The 24,469-nt window shown below is 39.5% G+C and overlaps 1 protein-coding gene across 8 annotated transcripts in view; it reads left to right on the top strand.

Moving 5' to 3' along the window:
- RECQL5 (RecQ like helicase 5) overlaps positions 1-24,469 on the top strand; it is an 86,203-nt gene that overhangs the window by 8,523 nt on the left and 53,211 nt on the right. For all 8 annotated transcript variants that reach the window (XM_061616176.1, XM_061616179.1, XM_061616178.1 and 5 more), the window contains 3 exons: positions 1,098-1,209; positions 1,322-1,484; positions 5,336-5,418. In XM_061616176.1, coding sequence (XP_061472160.1) covers positions 1,098-1,209; positions 1,322-1,484; positions 5,336-5,418 — 358 coding nt within the window. The remainder of the gene's footprint in view (positions 1-1,097; positions 1,210-1,321; positions 1,485-5,335; positions 5,419-24,469) is intronic.

Raw genomic sequence — 24,469 nt, 5'->3', positions numbered from 1 at the left:
GGACTTGGTGCTTTTCAGTGTGTTGTGATTACAATCCTGGCAGCAGTCAGTTAAATAAGTCAAGGAGAAGGCATTTTAAATGCATTATAGCAATGCTGTTGCAAACCGATTGGCAGAAACTATAATTGCGTCCCCCACCCCGGTGTTCTCCAGTGGCTCTGGACTACATCTTCCATTGGCCCCAGCTTGCATGGCCAGTGGTCAGGGATGATGGGAGTTACAGTCCATAACACCTGGCAGGCACCAGGTTTGGGGACACTGGTGTTTAAAATACAGTCATAAAGAGAGGCTATAACTGTATGGATGAATGCATGCCACCCCCCCGGCATTCCTTTGTATTCTCTGAGCTTTCTCCCAGCTGTTTTTCCTTTGGCCCCTTTTCTCTATGCACTGAGGTATTAGAACTCTTTCTTTTCTGGACCCCCAAGCATTTCCTTATCTGGCTTGCTCTTTTCTTGTTTGCCCTCTGCATCTTACACACCTTCTGCTTCTCCTGCTATCTTTGCACTCTTACCTCAATCCACTCCCTCCTTCCCTTTTGCACTTCCCTTTTGCACTTCCCTTTTGCACAGGGCATCTAGTTCTTTATGCCTGACCAGGCCGATCTGGAAGCCTCATTGCTTACCTAATCACGGTGGCTGACAGTTCATGTTCTTATTCCCTTGTGTGTCTGAAGGGTGTTTGGGGGGATGGTGGCCTGAGCACACATGGTCCTGGTAGCTTATGAATCCATCCTCAGGCCACAAGATTCCTGTTTGAAGCCTGGCAACAACTTTCACACATCCTGGCAAAACAGTATAAGGAGAAATAGGCAAACATTCAAAGACAACTTGTGACTGAAACATTGGTTTGAGTTGCCTCTTGTGATGAGGGTAGGAACAAAGACTATTCCTACAGATATTTTAAATTTTAAATTGTTTTTATATTGTTTTAAATTTTAAAATTGTGTTTTAAAATATGTGTTTTAAATTGTATATTTGTTTTAATATTTTTGATTGCTGTAAACTGCCCAGAGAGCTTCGGCTATGGGGTGGTATACAAGTGCAATAAATAAATAAATAAATAAATAATATTGCACTCTTGTTTTTTGTTCTTAGGACTCAAAGCAGCAGAAAGAACATCAGTTCAGAATGAATGGATGGAGGAAAAGGTTCCAGTTATTGTTGCTACTATCAGTTTTGGAATGGGAGTTGACAAAGCTAATGTCAGGTGTGTATGTGAAGTCATGTGAAATGGGTGAAGCATACTGTTTGTTCCCCTATATATTTTTGTACATGATAGGAATATGAATATAATGGCTTAATTGTTTTATACCATGCAGATTTGTTGTACACTGGAATCTTGCGAAGTCTATGGCTGGTTATTACCAGGAGTCAGGAAGGGCTGGGAGAGATGAGAAGCCATCCAGTTGTCGCCTCTATTACTCTCGGACTGACAGGGATAAAATCAACTTCCTGATCAAGAAGGAAATTGCTAAACTGCAGGTGAGAGCCTCATGTAACATTGTTCAATTCTCTTTTTTCCCTTTAAGCATGTCTTAGCTAATTGTCCTTTGTTTACAGCGAACTATATATTGATGTTTTTATATAGATTTAGGGTAATTGTTTTGTCTGTTCCCTTGGGCATGTTAGTGAAGAGGGCAAGATATAAATTTTAATAATACATTGCAGTATAAAGGCTTTCAGATTTCCCCACTGTCACTTAGGAGGGGCTAGATATGGAGCTATTTGTTGCTATTTGTTGTTGTTATGTGCCTTCAAGTCGATTTCATCTTATAGCGACCCTATGAATCGGCAACATCCAATAGCATCTGTTATAAACCACCCTGTTCGGATCTTGTAAGTTCAGATCTGTGGTTTCCTTTATGGAATCAATCCATCTCTTGTTTGGCCTTCCTCTTTTTCTACTCCCTTCTGTTTTTCCCAGCATTATTGTATTTTTTAGTGAATCATGTCTTCTCATGATGTGTCCAAAGTATGATAACCTCAGTTTCATCATTTTACCTTCTAATGATAGTTCCGGTTTAATTTGTTCTAACACCCAATTATTTGTCTTTTTCGTGGTCCATGGCATGGACCTCCTCCAACACCACATTTCAGATGAGTTGCATTTTCTCTTATCCACTTTTTTCACTGTCCAACTTTCATCCATACGTGGAGATCAGGAATACCACCGTCTGAATGATCCTGACTTTAGTGTTCATTGATATATCTTTGCATTTGAGGACCTTTTCTAGTTCTCTCACAGCTGCCGTCCCCAGTCCTAGCCTTCTTCTGATTTCTTGACTATTGTCTCCATTTTGGTTAATGACTGTGCCAAGGTATTGATAATCCTTGAGAAGTTCAATGTCCTCATTGTCAACTTTAAAGTTACATAAATCTTCTGTTGTCATTACTTTAGTTTTGTTGACGTTTAGCTGTAGTCCTGCTTTTGTGCTTTCTTCTTTCACTTTCAACAGCATTTGTTTCAAACCATTACTGGTTTGTGCTAGTAGTATTTTAAGTTCTTTTTATGATGTTTTAAAGTGTTTTTAGCATTTCTGTTTGCCACCCTGGGCTCCTGCTGGAAGGACGGGATATAAATTAAATAATAAATAAATAAATAGTATGGTATCGTCTGCATATCTTAAATTATTGGTATTTCTTCCTCCAGTTTTCACACCTCTTTCATCTTGGTCCAGTCCTGCTTTCCGTATGGTATGTTCTGCATATAGATTAAACAAATTAAAACAGGTTAAAATACACCCCTCTCTCACACCCTTTCTGACGGGGAACCAATTGGTTTCTCCATATTCTGTCCTTATAGTTGCCTCTTGTCCAGAGTATAGGTTGTGCATCAGGACAATCAGATGCTGTGGCACCCCCATTTCTTTTAAAGCATTCCATACTTTTTCCATGATCTACACAATCTATAAAGCACAGGGTGATTTTCTTCTGAAATTCTTTGCTCCGTTCCATTACTATATTTGCAATATGATCTCTGGTACAACTTCCCTTTCTAAATCCACCTTTGACATCTAGCATTTCTCGCTCCATATATGGTAAGAGCTTTTGTTGTAGAATCTTGAACATTACTTTACTTGCATGAGATATTAAGGCAACAGTTCAGTAATTACTGCATTCCCTGGGATCCCCTTTTTTTGGAAATGGGATGTACATTGAACGCTTCCAGTCTGTGGGCCATTGTTTAATTTTCCATATTTCTTGACAGATTTTAGTCAAGATTTGGACAGATTCAGTCTCTGTAGCTTGTAGCAACTCTATGGGCATGCCATCTGTTCCTGGTGATTTGTTTCTTCCAAGTATTTTAAGAGCAGCTTTCACCTCGCATTCTAAAAGTTCTGGTTCATCATCATACGGTTCCTCCATGAATGAATCTGCCATCCTGGCATCTCTTTTATACAGTTCTTCAGTGTATTGCTTCCATCTTCCTTTTATTTCATCTCAGTCAGTCAGTGTGTTCCCCTGTTGATTATTCAACATTCCTACTCTTGGTTTAAATTTCCCTTTAATTTCTCTAATCTTTTGGAATAGGGCTCTTGTTCTTCCGTTTTTGTTGTCCTCTTCTATTTCTATACAATAACTATTGTAATAGTTCTCTTTGTCCCTACCTACTAGTCGCTGTATTGTTGCATTTAGGATTCTGACTGTTTCTATCTCCTTTTGCTTTTGCTTTCCTTCTCTCTTTTACCATTTTAAGAGTTTTGTCAGTCATCCATCGGGGTCTTTTCTCTCTTTGACTAGAGGTATTGTCTTTTTGCATTCTTCCCTAATAATGTCTCTGACTTCAATCCATTGTTCTTCTGGTTCTCTGTCAACTACGTTTAAAGCCTCAAATCTATTCCTTATTTGATCTTTATATTCTCCTGGGATGTTATTTAAATTGTGTTTTGGCATTATGATTGTTTTGTTTTTCTTCTTTAGCTTTACTCTGATTTTCGATATGACCAGTTCATGATCTGTACCACAGTCTGTTCCTGGTCTTGTTCTTGCAGAAAGTAGGGAATTCTCCATCTTCTGCTACCAATTATATAATCAATTTGATTCCTACATTGACCATTTGGAGATGTCCATGTGTACAGTCGTCTTTTCGGTTGTTCAAAAAATGTGTTTGCAAGAAACAAATTATTGGATTCACAGAATTCAGCGTCTTTCTTCAGCTTCATTTATATCTCCTAAGCCCCATTTTTCCTCAATTTCTTGTTCTTTTCTGTTTCCTGCTTTTGCATTCCAGTCTCCCATGATTATCAGAACATCTTATTTTGGTGATCAATTTCTTCCTGTACTTCTGTGTAAAATTTCTCAAATTCCTCCTTTTCTGTGTTTGCCATCGGAGCATAGACTTGGATGATGGTTATGTTAATAGGTTTCACATTAAATCTCATTGGTGTCACTCAGACCTTGCGTTGTTGCTCCTAATTGCTTTTGCTGCATCACTTTTCACTATTAAAGCAACCCCATTGCTTCTTAATTTCTCATTTCCTGCATAAAATATTTTGTAGTTGCCTGATTGAAAGTGTCCCACTCCCGTCCATTTTAACTCACTCATGCTCAGTATTGTAATGTTAATGCGTTCCATTTCTTGCTTGACAATTTCTACCTTTTCCTGGATTATGCTTCTCATATTCCATGTTCCTATTGTGTGCGTCGTACAACTCCGGACCCTCCTTTTGCATCTGTGCGCATCAGCTTCTGAGCTTCCATTTGGCTTTGACCCAGTGGTGCCTTTAGTCACAGCTCTACTCATACTTGTCCTTTGTTCTTCCCCAGTAGCTTGTTGAGTGCCATCTGACCTGGGGTCTCATCTTCCAGCACTGTCTTGTGTTGCATTTTGGATACTCTGTTCATAAGGGTTTTCATGGTATTGTATTCCGAGGTGGTTCACCATTGCCTTTCTCTGAGTTTGGATGCATGTTAGTCTGGTGTCTCAGCTTTGACCATTCTGCCTTGGGTGCCCCTCCTAGGAGTCTATCCTCTTGGTCTAGACTCCTGACAGCATTGCTCTCAGCTTGTTCGACACTCTCAAACCTGCTCACCACGTTAAGGTGTGCATCCTAGAGGAGGATCTGTTGTTGTATTAGTGGATAAATAGAGACAATAGTAGTATGATAAGGCTGATAAGGTATTGTTTATGCCCTCTTACATGGGGTAAAGGTGCACCTACACTTAGTTTTGCTTAAGTATACAGAGTTGAAGAGAAGTTAAATGCGTATCTGTTTGTAGTGTCATAATGCAACTAAAAGTAAAGAGGCATAGTTCTGAAAGAATGGCTGCTTCTGAATCCAATACTTACAGAAATAAATGTTTTTTTTTAATTCATCTTTGCCTTTTCTCAGGAGAAGCGAGGAACCTTGAAAGAATCTGATAAAGCTATGATGACAGATTTTGATGCTATGGTGGCCTTCTCTGAAGAACTGGGGTAGGTTTTTCTTAATTGTTGGTGTATTAAATAAATATATCTATTTCCCAGCAGTCAGTATCTTGAAGGCTTTGGCTTCTATGATATGGACATATAATGTGATAAAATGATGTGATCATGGGGATTAATGTATATATGGCAACACAAATGGTCTGTTGTATTACTTTTATCACTTTTCTGCTAAGGATCTGGAGGGGAATCTATTCTACATATTATCATATTTTTGGAACCTCCCACTTGCTTTAACTTCTTTAAATAGAAAAGCAATATGAAACTTCATGGCTTGACGTAGAAATAATTTAGATTTAATACTCATAAAGCTCTTGCAATGTAAGTTTTAATACTCATAAAGCTCTCCTACAATGTACTGAGGTCAGTTTGGTTGTGGTACTTTGCATACGAGTTGGGAATATTCAGCTGTTGGGAATATTCAGCTGTTGGGAATATTCAGCTGTTGGGAATATTCAGCTGTTGGGAATATTCAGCTGTTGGAGAGAATCAGGTATAATATGCACAAATCAAGTAGTGGGATCCTAACTGCAGACAAGCAACCACTACACAAATGGCAACCTGTACTTACTGGAAGATGCTGTGTTTTAAAAAAAATGCTTTGTTGAAGCTAACTCTTAACACATTGACCTTCAGAAGTGGGGCAGGACCAGCTACTGGGTTGCAGCTTGATCTAAGATGCATTGCAACAGCAGCACTGCCACCATACTTAGACATGGTTATAATTAAGAAATGGGTTCCTAAATGCATGTTTGGGTTAAAGATGGATCCAGGGTTTGAAAAGGTTGAATACTACTGGTCTGACACATATGCCCTACTAAAGATATGGCATGGCCAAAAAACAATGTTTGATAGCTTTCTTGTGTTGTCAGATTGCTTTTCTGTTAAGGTAGGAGAAGTGGACAGATAAAAGGTCATAGTTCCTTATTTAGATTAATTCATGCTTTGTTGCTATGTGCCTTCAAGTCGACTATGACTTATGGTGACCCTATGAATCAGTGACCTCCAAGAGCATCTGTCATGAACCACCCTGTTCAGATCTTGTAAGTTCAGGTCTGTGGCTTCCTTTATGGAATCAATCCATCTCTTGTTTGGCCTTCCTCTTTTTCTACTTCCTTCTGTTTTTCCGAGCATTATTATCTTTTCTAATGAATCATGTCTTCTCATTACGTGTCCAAAGTATGATAACCTCAGTTTCATCATCTTAGCTTCTAGTGATAGTTCTGGTTTAATTTGTTCTAACACCCAAATTATTTGTCTTTTTCGCAGTCCATGGTATCCACAAAGCTCTTCTCCAACACCACATTTCAAATGAATTGATTTTTCTCTTATCAGCTTTTTTCACTGTCCAACTTTCACATCCATACATAGAGATCGGAAATACCATGGTCTGAATGATCCTGACTTTAGTGTTCAGTGATACATCTTCTGATTTCTTGACTATTGTCTCCATTTTGGTTAATGATTATGCCAAGGTATTGATAATCCTTGAGAAGCTCAGTGTCCTCATTGTCAACTGTAAAGTTACTACATAAATCTTCTGTTGTCATTACTTTAGTCTTTTTTATGTTCAGCTGTAGTCCTGCTTTTGTGCTTTCCTCTTTAACTTTCATCAGCATTCGTTTCAAATCATTACTGGTTTGTGCTAGTAGTATGGTATTGTCTGCATATCTTAAATTATTGATATTTATCCCTCCAATTTTCATACCTCCTTTATCTTGGTCCAATCTTGCTTTCCGTATGATATGTTCTGCGTACAGATTAAATAAATAGGGTGATAAAATACACCCCTGTCTCACACTCTTTCCGATGGGGAACCAATCGGTTTCTCCATATTCTGTCCTTAACAGTAGCCTCTTGTCCAGAGTATAGGTTACGCATCAGGACAATCAGATGCTGTGGCACCCCCATTTCTTTTAAAGCATTCCATAGCTTTTCATGATCTTCTACACAGTCAAAGGCTTTGCTGTAATCTATAAAGCACAGGGTGATTTTCTTCTGAAATTCCTTGGTCCGTTCTATTACCAACATATGTTTGCGATATGATCTCTGGTACCTCTTCCCTTTCTAAATCCAGCTTGGATGTCTGGCATTTGGTTCCTCCGTGAATGAATCTGTCATCCTGGCATCTCTTTTATACAGTTCTTCAGTGTATTGCTTCCATCTTCCTTTTATTTCATCTCAGTCAGTCAGTGTGTTCCCCTGTTCATTATTCAACCTTCCTACTCTTGGTTTAAATTTCCCTTTAATTTCGCTAATCTTTTGGAATAGGGCTCTTGTTCTTCCATTTTTGTTGTCCTCTTCTATTTCTATACAATAACTATTGTAATAGTTCTCTTTGTCCCTACCTACTAGTCGCTGTATTGTTGCATTTAGGATTCTGACTGTTTCTATCTCCTTTTGCTTTTGCTTTCCTTCTCTCTTTTACCATTTTAAGAGTTTTGTCAGTCATCCATCGGGGTCTTTTCTCTCTTTGACTAGAGGTATTGTCTTTTTGCATTCTTCTCTGACAACATCTCTGACTTCATTCCACAGTTCTTCTGGTTCTCTGTCAACTAAGTTTAAAGCCTCAAACCTGTTCCTTATTTGATCTTTATATGCTTCTGGGATGTTATTTAAATTGTATTTTGGCATTATGATTGCTTTGTTCTTTAGCTGTACCCTGATTTTCGATATGACCAGTTCATGATCTGTACCACAGTCTGTTCCTGGTCTTGTTCTTGCAGAAAGTATGGGACTTCTCCATCTTCTGCTACCAATTATATAATCAATTTGATTCCTATATTGACCATTTGGTGATGTCCACGTGTACAGTCGTCTTTTCAGTTGTTCAAAAAATGTGTTAGCGAGAAACAAATTATTGGCTTCACAGAATTCAATAAGTCTTTCTCCTGCTTCGTTTCTGTCTCCTAGGTCCCATTTCCCCATAATTCCTAATTCTTCTCTGTTCCCTACTTTTGCATTCCAATCTCCCATGATTATCAGCACATCTTGTTTTGGTTTGTGATCAATTTCTTCCTATACTTCTGTGTAAAATCTCTCCAATTCCTCTTCTTCTGTGTTTGCCGTCGGAGCATAGACTTGGATGATGGTTATGTTAATAGGTTTCACATTAAATCTCATTGGTGTCACTCAGACCTTGCGTTGTTGCTCCTAATTGCTTTTGCTGCATCACTTTTCACTATTAAAGCAACCCCATTGCTTCTTAATTTCTCATTTCCTGCATAAAATATTTTGTAGTTGCCTGAATCGAAATGTCCCATTCCCGTCCATTTTAGTTCGCTCACACCAAGTATTGTAATGTTGATGCGTTCCATTTCTTGCTTGACAATTTCTAACTTTCCCTGGTTCATGCTTCTCACATTCCATGTTTCTATTGTGTGCGTCATACAACTCCTCTCTCCTTTCGCATCTGTGCACATCAGCCTCTTGGCTTCCTTTCGGCTTTGACCCAGCTGCGTCATTAGTCACAGCGCTACTTGTACTTGTCCTTTGTTCTTCCCCAGTAGCTTGGTGAGTGCCTTCTGACCTGGGGGTCTCATCTTCCAGCATTATCTTGTGTTGCATTTTGGATACTCTGTTCATAGGGTTTTTGTGGTAAGAGATATTCCGAGGTGGTTCACCATTGCCTTCCTCTGAGTTTGGATGCATGTTAGTCTGGTGTCTCAGCTTTGACCATTCCGCCTTGGGTGCCCCTGCTAGGAGTCTATCCTCTTGGTCTAGACTCCTGACGGCATTGCTCTCAGCTTCTTCAACACACTCAAACCCCCTCACCACGTTAAGGTGTGCATCCGAAGAAGAGGTAATTCATCCTATGTAACTCTTATCTCTTGGTTCTATAGTCTCAATCTCAGAATGTGGATTTAGAATCTACGTTGCATACCCAGGTGGACCTGCCCTTTTACTCTTTATTTGCCCTGTTTCTGAGTACAAAAGGAGAACCTGAGTGTGTTTAAGGAGAAACTATTCTGTATTATGTAATCCTGTTAATTATAAGGCAAATTGGGCGGGCTTTTCTGAAGTAAGTTTACCTCTCCTGCTGATGTGTGGTTTAAAATATGGAAATAATTGAGTGGTGGTTGAAAGAAAGCAGCCCTGACTGTTTTCAGTTGCTTCAATGACTGAAGTTGCTTCAATTATAAATTGCTTCTAACATAATCCTTGAGTACATGGATCAGTTCTTGTAGCTACATAGTCATTATTAGCTTCCTGAATTAATGTGAGAGTGCCTAGTAATTGTTACAATAGCTACTGTTTTCCCTCTACATCGTTGCTTCAGTGTCATACCCCCCCCTTCCTAGCTGTTTAGGGTTCTCGTGATGACATTACATTACTATGTAGCCAATGTCATCAAGGGCAAATGAATCCCATTTAGAGAGAGCAATGCTTTCTCCACTGGTCACATGGGCAATCCTAGCCAATCAAGAATTACAAATGAGCAAAATGCTTTTGCAACCTTTTTGCAGCAACCTGTAACCATTCCCTGAAAATCATGAAATGGGCATTATTCTTGGCTCAGCCTTAGCACTTGGATACCTTTGGAAGATAATGAGGATGATGTACATAAAATAAAAATTGGCGGGGGATGCGGTGTAAAATTACAGCATATTTAGTTCCTTGTGAACCATTGACTATGGGTGGGTGAGTATTTTGCTGAAAATTGAAGTTGGCACCAAGCTTCCTGATAGTTCACTCAGATGTTTGCTATCTTTGTGGATCAATCCGAATGCTGTGAGCTTCTGTGGCTTTTCCTGACACTAGATTTTGTTTTTAAAAAACACATTGAATATAACAATATTGTCTTTGCCTGTTTTCAATTGACCGGCTTGTCTTTGCTTTGCTAACTGGTGAAACTGACACTGTTCTTTGCTTGGGGGTGGGGGGATCCAATAGATTTGTGGAGAAGAGGCAAAGGTGGGGATTTGGAGGGTGGGCACTGAAAACCACTTTCCTTTCTGAAAGGCTGTCTTTGCTTGCTAAAGTGAAATTGAACACGGAATGGAACTGCCTGCCAGTTCAACAGAATGTGTTCAAACTGGCAACAACAAGTGGATCCTGTCCCTTCCATTGACTAGATTATCTTTTTTTTTAAGAAGTGGATTGAGTGTGGTTTTGTTAACATCTAAAATCGATGTAACTGGAAATATAAAGTAACCCTGAAAGTGTGTGTGTGTGTGTGTGTGTGTGTGTGTGATAGATACTGATGGCAAAAGAAGGAACACAAATGTACAGTTTTCAGGAAAATACATTATTTAGTGATCATTTGAATGATATTGCCATGTATCTAATCTGCTTAAAATTTAATTTGCTTATACCATTTTTGAGTGTTAAAACTCAGAATTCCTAAAAGACAGCCATTTATTGATCAAGTTTCTGTTGCTTCCATTCCTAGAAGTAGTTAGCCTTGAATCAAAGACTCGGTGAGCACATTGTTCTTTTCTGTGGATTTCACTTGGTGTTGGGCCTCATGCCGTAGTTGGTTGTGTGACTTTTGTAAATCTCCTTAACAGCGTTAGATTTCTTCTGTAATATGGTCTCTTGTACATGTGAAATATGGGTGACAAGAAAGAAGAATACTCCACACTGCTTGGTCACATTTCAGCATTTTTGAAATTCCACAGACAAGGCCACTCTTGCTATTTATGCGGAACCTGATTTCTTCCTTGGAGTTGAGCAACAGCCAAAGATGGCAGCAAACAAAAGAAGGGCAATGATGACTGTGCAGAATGAAACCATTACCACCAGTCCCCCAAGAGCCCAATCATCTGTTAGAATCCGAGTTTTCAGATCCTTTAGAACTTGAGAAGCAGTTTGCATTGAAGTGGACATCATTGCCAAGCCCTGGAGAACTAAATGGACAAGGAGGAAATATTTATTTATATATACTTTTGTGATATTTTTTTATCCAGCTCTTAAATACAAGTATTTCCAGGATGGCTAACAATACTAAAGGGTCAGTCCAGATGCTTTCACAAGGGGGTGGTTGCTGCACCATTTAAAAATAAAATTAAAAAATTACATTGTTCCTACCCATATTGAGACACCAAAAACAGTTAGAAAAATTTTATGTGGCACCCCTGATTTACAGTGGGGGTTGGAAAGCGAAAAGGATAATCTGAAAACTGGTGCTGCAAGGATTTGTGTTATCTTTCATTTCTCTGCTTCTGTAAATGAAATCTACGGGAATGAGCCTAAGACAATGCAAACGCTTAACACAGAGAATATCACCAGAATACGAACAGATGGTACAGTCATTGGAGCAGTCTCGAATTACAAGGGAGGTAGAGATAACCTGCTCCCCTGAGCTGTTGTGATGGACTCCTTAGCTACTGTTTTTAAAAGGCTGCAGGGGAACTTGATTGGCTAAAATTCCATACGTCAAGGGCTGGTGCTGGTGGATTTCATTAAGGACTCAGCTCTCACCTCTCCCCCTCCCATATGATTTATTTTACTATTTGATTTATATCCTGCCCTTTGAGTATGATTCAAGAGGTTAAAAAGTCTGGGAAAACAAAAAGATCTTTGCCTGGTGCTGAGAGATTCAAGTTTCAACTTGTTGCCTGTCGTTTCTATTAACTCCTTGGAGATGCTGATACACTCCCCTCTATCCCTTTATTGTAAACCGCCCAGAGTACTTCGGCTATGGGGCAGTATATAAGTACAATAAATAAATAAATAAATAAGTCCTCTACTTTGGAAAAGGATAGCTGTTCTGGTGATTCAAAATACAGCAGTTAGCCACGGTAAATAAATACTGGATTATGATGTTTCCTGCAGTGTTCTTGTACAGTATTTTTCAATGGTTTGCTCATTGTTTTAGGAGTAGAGTACCACCTTGCTGTATCTGCAGAGGCTTCTGCTGATTCTGCACTATTTAACACTAGAGATATGAAGGCTTAGAAAAAAACTGGAAAAAATCACACACTTTATCCTTTTTTTGAAAAATTGGAAAAAATGAAAGGTGTTTTTTCTTTACATCTCTAGTTAATACCTTCACTAGTAACTCTCATCTTCCACTGCATTTTGTACATTAAAATATGTTGGAAAAGAAAACACACTGACCTAGCTAATATGCTGTTATATTTAAGTGGAAGGAGTTTAATAAGGGTGTGTACCCTGAGAAATCTAGATGTCTGTTTGTTGAAATAATGTTTTCAAAATTTTAGATCTGTGTCATCAGAAATAGAAGTGTAAACTTGCGTTCCTCATAAGTACGTTCAGGCTTGTTATCTGTAAACTGATCTGCAGAATTTGCTGCACTGCTGTAGAATGTCATGGTAGCCACTAGAATTAGTGTTAAAATGAACTAAGGAAAGGAACTGAGGATAGAAGCATTGATTATTATCTTACATAGACAGATCCTACATAAAGTGCCAAAAAACTAGCAACAGGAAGGGCCGTAGCTCAGTGGTGGAGCATCTGCCTTGCATGCAGAAGGTCCCTGGTTCAACCCCCAGCATCTGCAGGTAGGACTAGGAGAGACTCCAGCCTGAAACCCTGGAGTGCCACTTCCAGTCAGTGTAGACAATACTGAGCTAGATGGACCAGTGGCCTGACCCAGTATAAGGCAGCTTCCTATGTTCCTAGGATACAATACTCCATTATTGCTTTGTGCTCCTTCACATGTACACTGTAATATCCAGAAATGGTTTCTCTTGAAGGCAGACCAGATGGATGGTTCTTCTGTCTCAACTTAGAATTCATTATTGTTAATTGCTTGTGAGCAAATGGTGGAGCTCAGCAGCACTGCCCATCAGTTATTTGCAAATTTCAGTACAGTACAGTGCCTTTCTTCTTGAAGCAGATGTCTCAAATTTAGCATGTTAGCCTTTGAGTGAAATGTGCATGCATTTCAGTTGATGACATATATTCATTCAAAAAAAGCTTTCATTCTGCAAAGTGCTGAGTGCTTCAAATGCTGTGAGTTCTTACAAATCCTGATAGAAAGTTCTGAAGCAACTGTGGCTGAAAATAATGCCTCACACACTTAAAATCCTCTGAGAATTTCAAATGGGATTGCTTACAGGCCTATTGTTGTGACATCTAAATACAGTTTGACATCTCTTTGGAAGCAGCTTGTACTTTTGATTCCCCTACTATGTTCTGTTCTCAATGAAAGGGTGTGTGGATTATTCCCTCATTTCACATTTGCTGCTGTGCAGAGAGGTTGGAGAGGAAAGAATGAAACTTAATCTAAATTTCACTGTATTTGTATCTAGCCTTGCTTTCTGATTTTTTTTTTCTTAAATGCTGCATGAAACAAGGAGGGATTAGGGACAATGTAATATTTCTTTCAAACCATGCATGGCTTCGTGTGGATCTGAGGCAGGCTCCAGTTGTCAGTTGTCTGCACCAACAGCAAAAATATGTAGATAATACTTCCTTGTTGGAATAAAAACAGTTGTTTTAGCAAGGTCATTTATGCATTCAGCCAGCTTAATATAAAAGAAGAAACCGTGAAGGGCCTTGAGGAAATTTCATCTGTAAGCTGCAGGACCCTTATTGGGATCCATGAACCACTTCCCATAAAATGACAGTAATTGTGCCACAAGAATAACTTGGAAATAGGACACAAGACATAATAAGACAGGCCGTCTGTTTGGATGGAAAGATAGCTAATGATGATTCTAGTACATTTTTGAAATTTATGAATACAAAGGATTCTGCTCTCACCTGAAGCTGCATGTAGTTGTCTTCTCTGAAACTGCCTGCTAGGAAGACCTCCTTAATTGTGTAAATAGCAAATGTGTAATGTCTAATATCTGTTTGTACTTTAGCAGATGATTAACATAATCAGTTTTTCTCCTCCTGTTACAGGCGTTTCTAGGGAGGGTGAGGCTTATCTGAAAGCCTGAATTATACAATCAAGAAGTTTCATTTGAGCCACAATTTTGTACTATTGATTGATCCACCTCCAAAGCTTAGTAATATTCACCTTAGTAGGAGAAAGCACATTGGGTAACACTGTGTTTTCAGTATGGTCTTTGGCCCTTCTTAACTAATTGATCTTATTGTGTGTTACAAAAGCTGATAGGAACCGTAGTTTGCATAATTCATAAGAAAAAAAATTGCCTTGGTGGATAGCTAGGGTTTGTCTACTCTAGCATCCTGTTTCCAACAATGGCCAATGAGATGGCATTGGAAAGGCTGCAACCAAAATGTGGTGAAGATGGCTTTCCCTTTTGTTTGTCCCTAGCATCTGATAACCAGAGAGAGCTCTATTTTGCAATAGCCACTGGAAAAGTCTATCGTGATTCTTGTAACAACCTTTTAAAGCCACCTAAGACAGAACACATTTGCTCACCTTGAAGCAGTGAATTCCATCAATCTATTATGCATTGTATGAAGGGATCCTTCCTTTTATTTGTTCTGTATTTCCCTCCAATTTTATTGGATGACCCCAAGTTCTAGGGTTTTGAGAGAGAGTAACTTCTAAACTAAAAAGCCCTTCAGAATTTCTTCAAAATGAACATTCAACCTTTTTTATCATTTTAGTTGTCCCTGTTCAGTACCTCCTCAGCTCTGATAATCTCTCTTGCCATGGTACAAAAATGTGTGCAGTATTTCAGTGTAGCAAGACCATAACATTATACTGTGGTATTAAGGAATATTTGTGTATTTTGCTTTCAGTCTTTTCCTAATAAATCCTAACACTACATTTGTCTTAATTCTTGCAGCATGTGTTTCAGTGAACATTACACTATGATCTCAGGATCTTTCATGAATAGTTACAGGCAGTTTATTTATTTATTATTTTATTTATTTATTAAATAAATGGGTTCCTGCTAGGAGGAAGGGCAGGATATAAATCAAATAATAAATAAATAAAAATTAAATTTATATCCCACCCTTCTTCCCAGAAGGAGCGCCGGGTGGCAAACAAAAGCAGTAAAAGAACTTTAAAACGTATTAAAACAAAACAGCTTAAAAAATATTTTAAAAACAACTTTAAAAATATTTTAAAGCAAAATCCTAGCATCTAACACTTTACATGCATTCTAAATTTCACTAGCTATTTAGTTGCCATTCAACAATTGGAAAGATTCCTTTGAATCTGCTTTACAGTCTGATTGGAATTTTAGCTTCCTGAATAATTCAGCATGTGCCATGTGCAGCCTTGTGTTAACCCAAAACTTGTTTGAAAACTAACTGCAGTTGCCCTACTTGTGTACTTCAAGCTGTATGAATCTTAATTATCCAGTGAGCAACAATAAATAGTATTAATTGGAAATCTGGATAATCTGTGATTGCTACTTAAGACAACATTGACACAGATGGAGCTGAGTAAAGGGTCAAATAGAAATGTCAGATTACCTAGGCTGAGTATTGGGAGCTAACACAGGAATGTTTAAGTGATCTGTCTTTTCAAACTTGTATTCTTCTTTTTAGAAAGCTGTAACGTTTATCCCTTTCCAAGGGATTATACTCTAATAAATAAGTAATAAATGGGTGTTTCTAATTACTTCATCTAAAGGTAAGATAGGTAGTAGTAGTAGAAGACTTTGTAGAGGGTGATTAAACCAGGTTTAAAAGTATGGAACATGCACAAAACTTTTTCCAGGAATGTTTTTTAAAGAATAGTAAGTAATCCACCCAAAACAGAGGAAACTGAGCAAGTTACCCTTTTGTTTCCTGGTTAGCAATCCCAGGTGGCTGCTTTGAAGATTAGGGAAGTGGTATTTTGAACAAGGGTGTCTAACCCTTTTCTCCCCGTGACCTTTACCTAATGTAAATCGTATTGCTGCCACCCCTTCCCAGCTCATATTAGGTTTGGTGGGGAGGAAACATGGGTACTGGCTATGTGAGGAAATGGTTAAATCCCTTTTCTCAAAGCACCACTTCCCCAATCTTCAAAACAGCTGGCTAGGACTACTAATTCTTTTTTCCTTTTTAAAAAAGACTTCAGAGGATCTTGTTTCTGATCTCCTATGTTGAAACTCGTTTGACCTGAGTAAAGCTGCGCAGATTTAGGACACAGAACTTCTTGAGAATGCTCTTCATATTCTCAGAAATGCTGACTAATAGAAAGCAAAGCTTAATTATATAATTGTATTGCTGTTTTGTTCTTTCTAGACTTGTTCCAGCTGTGCTTGTTTAAAGAAGCAGCTGTGTTTGAAGTCAAATTAATCTTAGTTTGTGCCTGTATGATTGCTGGTTCTGTTTTCCCATCCTGGTCCTCTCAACAGGGGAGTGGCTCCTGAAACAGAGTACACCCAGAATCAATATGTTGGTGGCTTTTTATCACAGTCTGTAATTAAACAAAAAAAAGGCCTTTATATGTGCATATATAGGAAGCAGGAATGAACAGACTCATTGTTGGCTTAATGCAGGCCTACATAACTAGTGACCTCACCTGGGGCTTACTAAATCTGGTTTTGCAGCCTCTGTGGGATTGCAAAAACGTGGAAGGAGTCAAGAAACTGGCAGGCTGCAATACAGGACTAGCAGACTACATTCAGCTTGGTAGGTACAATGTTGTGCAGTCTTGGCTTAGAACATGTAGCCTAAAAATGCCACACGTTAAAACTGTTGAACCAGGATATGTGAGTTATTTTTAACCTGTTCCAGTCAAGGATGTGGAACCCATAACATATAATTCACTAATAGGCAAAAAACCTTGTGGTTTAAGGACGTACCTATAGCCAACAGATATTTGTATCAAACTTTAAAAAGCAGGGAAATCGGGCAGCTATAGTGAATGCACCAGGGGAACAGGAGACTTCACCTCCTCCCTGAGATAATGTACTGCCCTACACATTTGTCAAAATGCAAACAATTTGGATTGGTCTTCACAGTCCAATCCACTTTCTGTGTAGCTTGGAAGAATTTGGCAACATGTGCCTCTGACAGTATGGTGAGTGGTGGCAACACCTGCCATCTGCAAAGATGGAGAATTATATTTTTGTATGTTTGTTGGTGTTCTTCTCACTTTGCTTCTTTTCTGTGTTACTAATGTTTCTACACAGAATGTAATCTAGAAAATTTTATTTCCCTCATTCATCCTAGAAATCTGTGTCAAATTTATTTTTATTAATTTCAAAGCCTTTTAATTGGTCAATGTCATATGATGGTGAAGACCACCTTTTGTGTTTCAAACTGGAGGTTATGTTCTGTTTCTGTTTTGGGCACATTAACAGTTGAATCTGAAACTGCAGTTTGATGTACAATCAGACTGATTCCAATATGTTGCTACTTCAGCAATGACTCTAGTTGTTGGAAAAAACAAACTTGGCCTATCCTAGATGTATGTTTTCAGCCTGCTATGCTTAAACCACTCCACTTAAGGAAAGGTGGCATGGTCAATTAAAAACATAGAGCACACCTACAATTTTGCTAGAATATATTTCACCTCTCACTGTTTTATCTTGTGCAAACTGAGACACTCCTCGTGTCCACTGGAAACTATTCTGCAGAATAGTCAGTGCCATTATTCCACAATTGTTTGTGGGGCTTTTTTTTAGTGTTGCAAAGTGTTGCTGTAATTCACATATTCACAGAAACAGAAGCAAAAGAAAATGATTTACTATAGGAAACTTCACTAAAATTGCAAAGTAAATAAAACATATTTGAAGTTACTATCTGAACAATAAAAACTGTTTTAATATTGTTGCTTGCTCCCTGCTAAAACAAGATCAGCAGAGCACATGTCTTGTTTCTGTTATTTGGGCTGGTTGCAGCCCAAATCAGCCAGACATTTTTTTAACTTTTAAACTGCAGACGATGAAGGTCAGACTATGGGGCAAGGTCAGTAACAGGATTACAGGTACTCTGTGAATATGGCTGATTTTTAATTAATTAAAACAAATTATGAGAGCTCTTGACATAAAAAAGTCTGAAAGGGGTCTGGTATTTTTCTCTTTCTTTTTACACTTTGATCTCTCTATTCTCTCTGTTTTGTGTATCGCCATGAAAATTTAGAGGGTTGTTAAGCAAGCATTTCTGAGTTCAGGACTATAAGTTTTGTAAGGTTTTGTTTTGAAATGAGCTTATGGGAAGCATCAGAATGGCATGTGGGGTATTTTCAATTTAACATTGCGGAATGTGAAAAAATCCATGCTGCCTATAGTATTCAGCCACTCTTGTGGCTGTATAATATCATTAGGATCTGTGAGGGTGACGGTGTTGTGATGGGAAGTAACCACATCAGTCACGTTGCCAGAACCTGTCAGTAATATACAAATAAGCCCATAGAGTTGCATCTTGTGAGCAGTCACAGTCTCACAGTAATTTGTTTTCTAATCTACATATGTGTTACCTGGTCTTAACACTCTTTGGGCACAATCCAACTCGTAATTACTGAGGTGAGTTGGATGTGGTGGATCTCCAGCTGAGCTGGCTGGGTCCTGACTCAACCAGGTACACCTAGGTAAGTCTCTCAGACCAGCCAGGGCTCAGCCAAGACTGGTGTAAATGAAGCCAGCATAAGTCCCAAAAAGGGGCATTCCAGGGCATGTCAGGGGAAGGGCCGAGATGAGGAGACTTAGGCCACATCCAACTCGTGTTTGGAGCACTCCTGCAGGTCCCAATTCAGGCAAAAGTTATACTGGGAAAAAGGTTGGTATAAGAAAATTAAGACAATAAAAGTCAATGGTTAGGGCTTACTTACTCCCTGGTCAGGGTATTTGGGAGAGCTGGCTGAACTTTCTGGTCCGTGCACGCAATTCTCACCTGAGCTGGCGTTCAGTCAACCCAGAGGCTCCTGAACAGCACATGGATGCAGCAGAACTTTATGCTGGCTTCTCTTACACTGGCTTCCCTTAAGTTGGATTGCTCTGTTAGCTAATGTGACGAAATGATATGAAGGAAACAGTACTGAAACATATACTATTTTAAGTGTTCTCATATTCATAAGATGCTAAAAATTATCAGTACTTCACATTTCCTTTCCTCTTTATTATTACGGCTTTAGCATAACATGTAAACCCCTGGTTTCATTGCCCAAAGAAATAGGAAAAGATACTTAACACCTGTTTGCAATTTAGCTGAATCCAAGTTTAAACTTCCTGCTGTGAAAAGTTGTCATGCTTTTTTAATTGTTACTAGTGTTTATGGCCTCCCAGATTGCCTTCCTGATTTCACTTGTAATGTTTCATCTGCAGGTACATTGGAGAAACATTGGTGCAATAAACTCTAGCATGTTGGTCAAGATTCTTCAGTCTTGCAAAAGCTGAGGGAGGGACATTTATACAAGACCAGAAGGCTCTTGTCAGTGAGTAGATCTGCCAGGTGGGGCCTCTGTGTTGGTGGGAAAGGACAGAAACACACAAGTTATCTGCCTAATCGGTAGTTGCATTATCTGATAAGTTGAGAAAAGAAACAACTGAGCTTGATCTAACAATTGTATGGAAGTCCCAAAGCAGGTAGATCTGTCACAAAAGACTGGCAGGAGGAACATGGGAAGCTGACTTGTACTTACTCAGACCTTTTGTCCACCTAGCTCAGTACTGTGGCAGTGGCTCTCCAGGACTTCAGACCCTGATGTCTCCCAGCCCTACCTGGAGATGCTAGGGATTGAATCAGGGACCTTTTGCATGCAAAGAACTACCATTGAGCTATGGCCTTTGAGTCACTATTGCTTTTCATTTTGAAACGTAATGGCAAGGGAGTAGAATGCTTCAGTTGTCCCTTGCTACTAATTAAACTTTAATGGCCATTGCACTTCATGCTAAATAAGTAAAATAATGGTTAAGCAATACCCAGCTGCTATTTTTATTTATTTATTGCTGTGATCACCACTGTCCCTTGCTTTAATAATCACGATTCTTCTATAGCAGTGCAGGTTTGTGGTGATTAAATGTTTCTCTTTTGGAAAAGAAGGTATGCAATAAAGTTCATTATTTAGGCTGCAATCCTGCACACATTCACCTGGGAGTAAGTCCAATTGAACTTAAAGAGTAGACATGAATAAGACCTGCAGAATCCCACGATATCCTCCCAATAATTCTTAGTGCTCCGCTTGTGTTCTTGACAACCAGAGCTAATCTAATTTTTTTAATACGGCTAGAGCGCAAGTGGCGAAAGACGTGCTGTGAGGCTGATAGGGCATGAGTAAAACATAACCGTGGCAGTGAGTGCGGTGAAGAAGGCCCACTTCTCTGCCTCCATCGCATCCTCAAGTAGCTGTCCGGTGGAGCTTTTCCGTATTGTCAGGAGTCTGTTGACATCAACTCCAGGAAATGGAGTTTTAGACCCTTCGGAGGCTCACTATGAATTGTTTGCTAGGAACTTTGAGGGTAAAGTTGCTCGCCTCCGTAGCGATCTTGATGCCCCCTCCACATCTACTGTAGTCCTCAGTGAGGTGTCCAGTGCAAAGTCTGCTGCAACTTCTTGGGAACGGTTTCAGTTGATGCGGCCTGATGACGTGGACAAGGTGCTTGCGATGATGTGGCCAGCAACATGTCCTTTCGACCCTTGCCCTTCTTGGCTTATTAAAGCTTGCCGAGGGAGTTTGACCGAGTGGATCCAGAGTGTGGTCAACGCATCATTGTGGGAGGGAGTGGTTCCGGGCACCTTGAAGGAGGCAGTGATCCGATCACTCCTGAAAAAGCCCACCCTGGACCTATTGGTTTATGACAACTACCGACCGGTTACAAGTACCCCCTTTTTAGGGAAGTTGATTGAGACGGTTGTGGCATAGCAATTGCAAGTACTCTTGGATGAATCAGATTATCTTGACCCATTCCAGTCTGGGTTCAGGCCTGGTTACGGGACTGAATCAGCCTTGGTTGCCCTACTCGATGACCTTTTATCAGGAGACAGACAGGGGGAGTGCGACCTTGTTATTCTTACTTGATCTCTCAGCAGCTTTTGATACCATTGACCATGGTATCCTTCTGGGCCGACTTGGTGAGCTGGGTATTGGAGGAACTGTTTTACAGTGGTTCTGATCCTATCTCCAAGGTTGCTCTCAGAGAATAGCATTGGGTGACTGTCTTTTGCCCCCCTGGCAGTTGTGCTGTGGGGTGCCGCAGGGTACCATCTTGTCCCCCATGCTGTTTAACATCTATATGAAGCCCTTGGGAGCAGTCATCAGGAGATTTGGGGCAAGGTGTCAGCAGTATGCTGACGACACCCAGCTCTTTTTCTCTGTAACATCTGAATCAGGAGAGGCTGTGCAAGCCCTGGACCGGTGCTTGGACTCGGTGGTGGGCTGGATGAGGGCCAATAAATTGAGTCTGAATCCTAGCAAGATGGAGGCACTGTGGGTTGGTGGTTCCCGAGTTTGGATAATTGGTCAGTTGCCTGCTTTGGATGGGATTGTACTCCCTCTGAAAGAGCAGGTCCATACTCTGGGGGTGCTCCTGGATTGTCGCTAAAGGCCCAGGTGACCTCTGTGGCTAGGAGTGCGTTTTACCAGCTTCGGCTGATAAGACAGCTGCGGCCGTTTCTGGACTGAGATAGCCTGACCGCTGTTGTCCATGCACTGGTAACCTCTAGGTTGGATTACTGTAATGCGCTCTATGTGGGGCTGCCCTTGAGGTTGGTCCGGAAGCTGCAGCTAGTGCAAAATGCAGCGGCGAGACTGCTCACTGGGGCAGGGTATCGCCAACATGTCACCCCACTGCTGAAAGAACTGCACTGGCTGCCTGTTTGCTACTGGGCCAAGTTCAAGGTTCTAGTTTTGGTGTACAAATCCCTGTACAGCTCGGGACTAGGATACCTGAAAGACAGTCTTATCCCTTATATACCCAGTCAATCACTGCGCTCTGCAGGTGAGGGCCTCCTGCAGACACAATCTTATGAGGAGGTTCGTTCTGCACAATATAGGAAACGGACCTTTAGTGTGGCAGCACCTACCCTGTGGAACTCCCTCCCTTTGAATATTAGGCAGGCACCATCTCTGTTATCTTTTCGGTGCCTTTTAAAGACTTTCCTCTTCCAACAAGCCTTTTAAGTTGAGACCTATCCCAGTCTGCATCTGTGTTAGAATTGCTTTTAATATGTCTTTTAATATCTTTAACCCTTTTTTAAAAAGATGTTTTTAAAGTTTTTTAAAATGTTTTTAAAGTTGTTTTGTTTTAATGTATTTTAAGGTCTTTTTATGATGTTTTAAAGTGTTTTTAGCGTTTCTGTTTGCCGCCCTGGGCTCCTGCTGGAAGGAAGGGGGGGTATAAATAAAATAATATATAAATAAATAATAAAAATAGGGGCTTGGCTATAGATGACCTTTATATCTCCTTAAGAATGACACCTGAGACTTCCGGGAAGGGTTGCTTTGCCTGTGCTGCCTCTGAGTCGAGCTCTCGTCTCAGAAGAAGCTTTTTCAGCTTTAAAATCAGTCAAAACGTTCTTTTTGACTGGTAAAGATTTTCTCCCGGACAGGGAGAAACGTAGAGATTAACCACAAAGCCTGTTTTTGTGGGGAGGACTGGATTTCATTTATTTATGAGAGAAGGTTCAAACTGCAATGCCGGACGGACTTTCATCAAGCTCTAGCTGATTACAGCGACACGTTTATCTTTTCTTCAAAGAAAAACGGACTCTAACAGGCAGATAAGCATCCTTCTTTCTATCTTCTTTTTTCACTTGGTTTAAATTGTTGCAGCAAAAAAGAGATTTGTCAGTGAATCAGCTGTGAAGAACTTCTGGGTGAGTTATGGCTTTTCTCTTTCACTCATGAAATTAAGGAGGAAAGAAATCGAAAAAGCTTATATTTATTTTTATTGCAAAAAGCTGTCCTGGAGGTGCATTCTAAAGATACCAACGGAAGAGGGATTTCTATTTCGAGGAGGGGAAAAAAAATATTTTTTTTGAGTCTATTTCATTTTGACGAATCTGCTTGTTCATGACGCCACTAATTGTTTTGATGTTGGGAACTAAGTTTGTTTTGTATTCCTGAACACATAAAAGATAAGGCAGGCTGTATTGTCTACACTGATGTCAGCAAGCCTGTAATATTAACCCAATTGTGGCTGAAATAATTTTTGTTTCTGTGGTTTTAAGAATGACAACCAGGAAAGTGATTGAGACCATGGAAGAAATTATGTTTCAGAAAATAATGGGTGAGATTGAGATAACGAAACAAACCCTGAGACAGGGTAGACAGGAGATGAAAATTGAATTTAACAAAATGACGCAGGAGCTTAAAGAAATAGGGGATTCTGTGAGAGAGGTGTTTGATGAGATTAGAGATGAGAAAAGAAAAATTAAAGGGAAGCTACAAGCCCTGGAGATTGGAACAAATGTGAAATTGGAAAAAGATTTGGAGTTTATGGATGTTAGAAATAAAGTTTACTGTTTGGAATTCAACGTTGTCTCTGAAAAAATTAATGAAGATTTTGGTGGTAAAGTTATCAATGTCTTGGATAATTTTCTGGACTGGAATGATGTGATGGAGCTTGACATAGAAAAAATCTATGGAGTTGGCTACAGATATGTGACAGTGGAGAAACTCTTAAGAGATGAGCCAGTGCATTTTGTAAAAAAGAAGAACAGAGATATGACTTTGCAGCAATATTTCAGCAACATATTCAGAATTCTTGACTGGAATGATGTGATGGGGCTTGACATAGAAAAAATTTATGGAATTAACTACAAATATGTGACAATGGAAAAACTTTTAAGAGATGAGCCAGTGCATTTTGTAAAAAAGAAGAGCAGAGATGTGACTTTACAACAATATTTCAGCAACATATTCAGAATTGATGGCAAGGACATATTTGTGATGGGGGAAATTCCCATCAGACTCTTGTTATATGACTATGGCTATGACAGCAAGATCATCATGGGATACTGATAATGGATGAATGGATACTGAAACCACTGGATTTAACAGGACTATTGAAGATGAAAGATGGAATTAATATTGATAATGGAAGAATGGTTATGGAAATTATTGGACCTAACAGATTTGACGAGATGGATTAATCAATATGTTTATTTGGACTATGGCTATGACAACAAGATTATTATGGGATACTGATAATGGAAGAATGGCTACTGAAATTACTGGACTTAACAGGATTATTGAAGATGGAAGATGGAATTAATACAGATAATGGAAGAATGGCTATTGAAATTATTGGGCCTAACAGATTTGAAT

The sequence above is a fragment of the Rhineura floridana genome, chromosome 3 (genome assembly GCF_030035675.1).
Source record: "Rhineura floridana isolate rRhiFlo1 chromosome 3, rRhiFlo1.hap2, whole genome shotgun sequence".
In the NCBI taxonomy this organism is placed as follows: Eukaryota; Metazoa; Chordata; class Lepidosauria; order Squamata; family Rhineuridae; genus Rhineura; species Rhineura floridana.
Note: the sequence above shows the minus strand (reverse complement) of the source record. Positions and strands in the feature narration are given on the sequence as shown.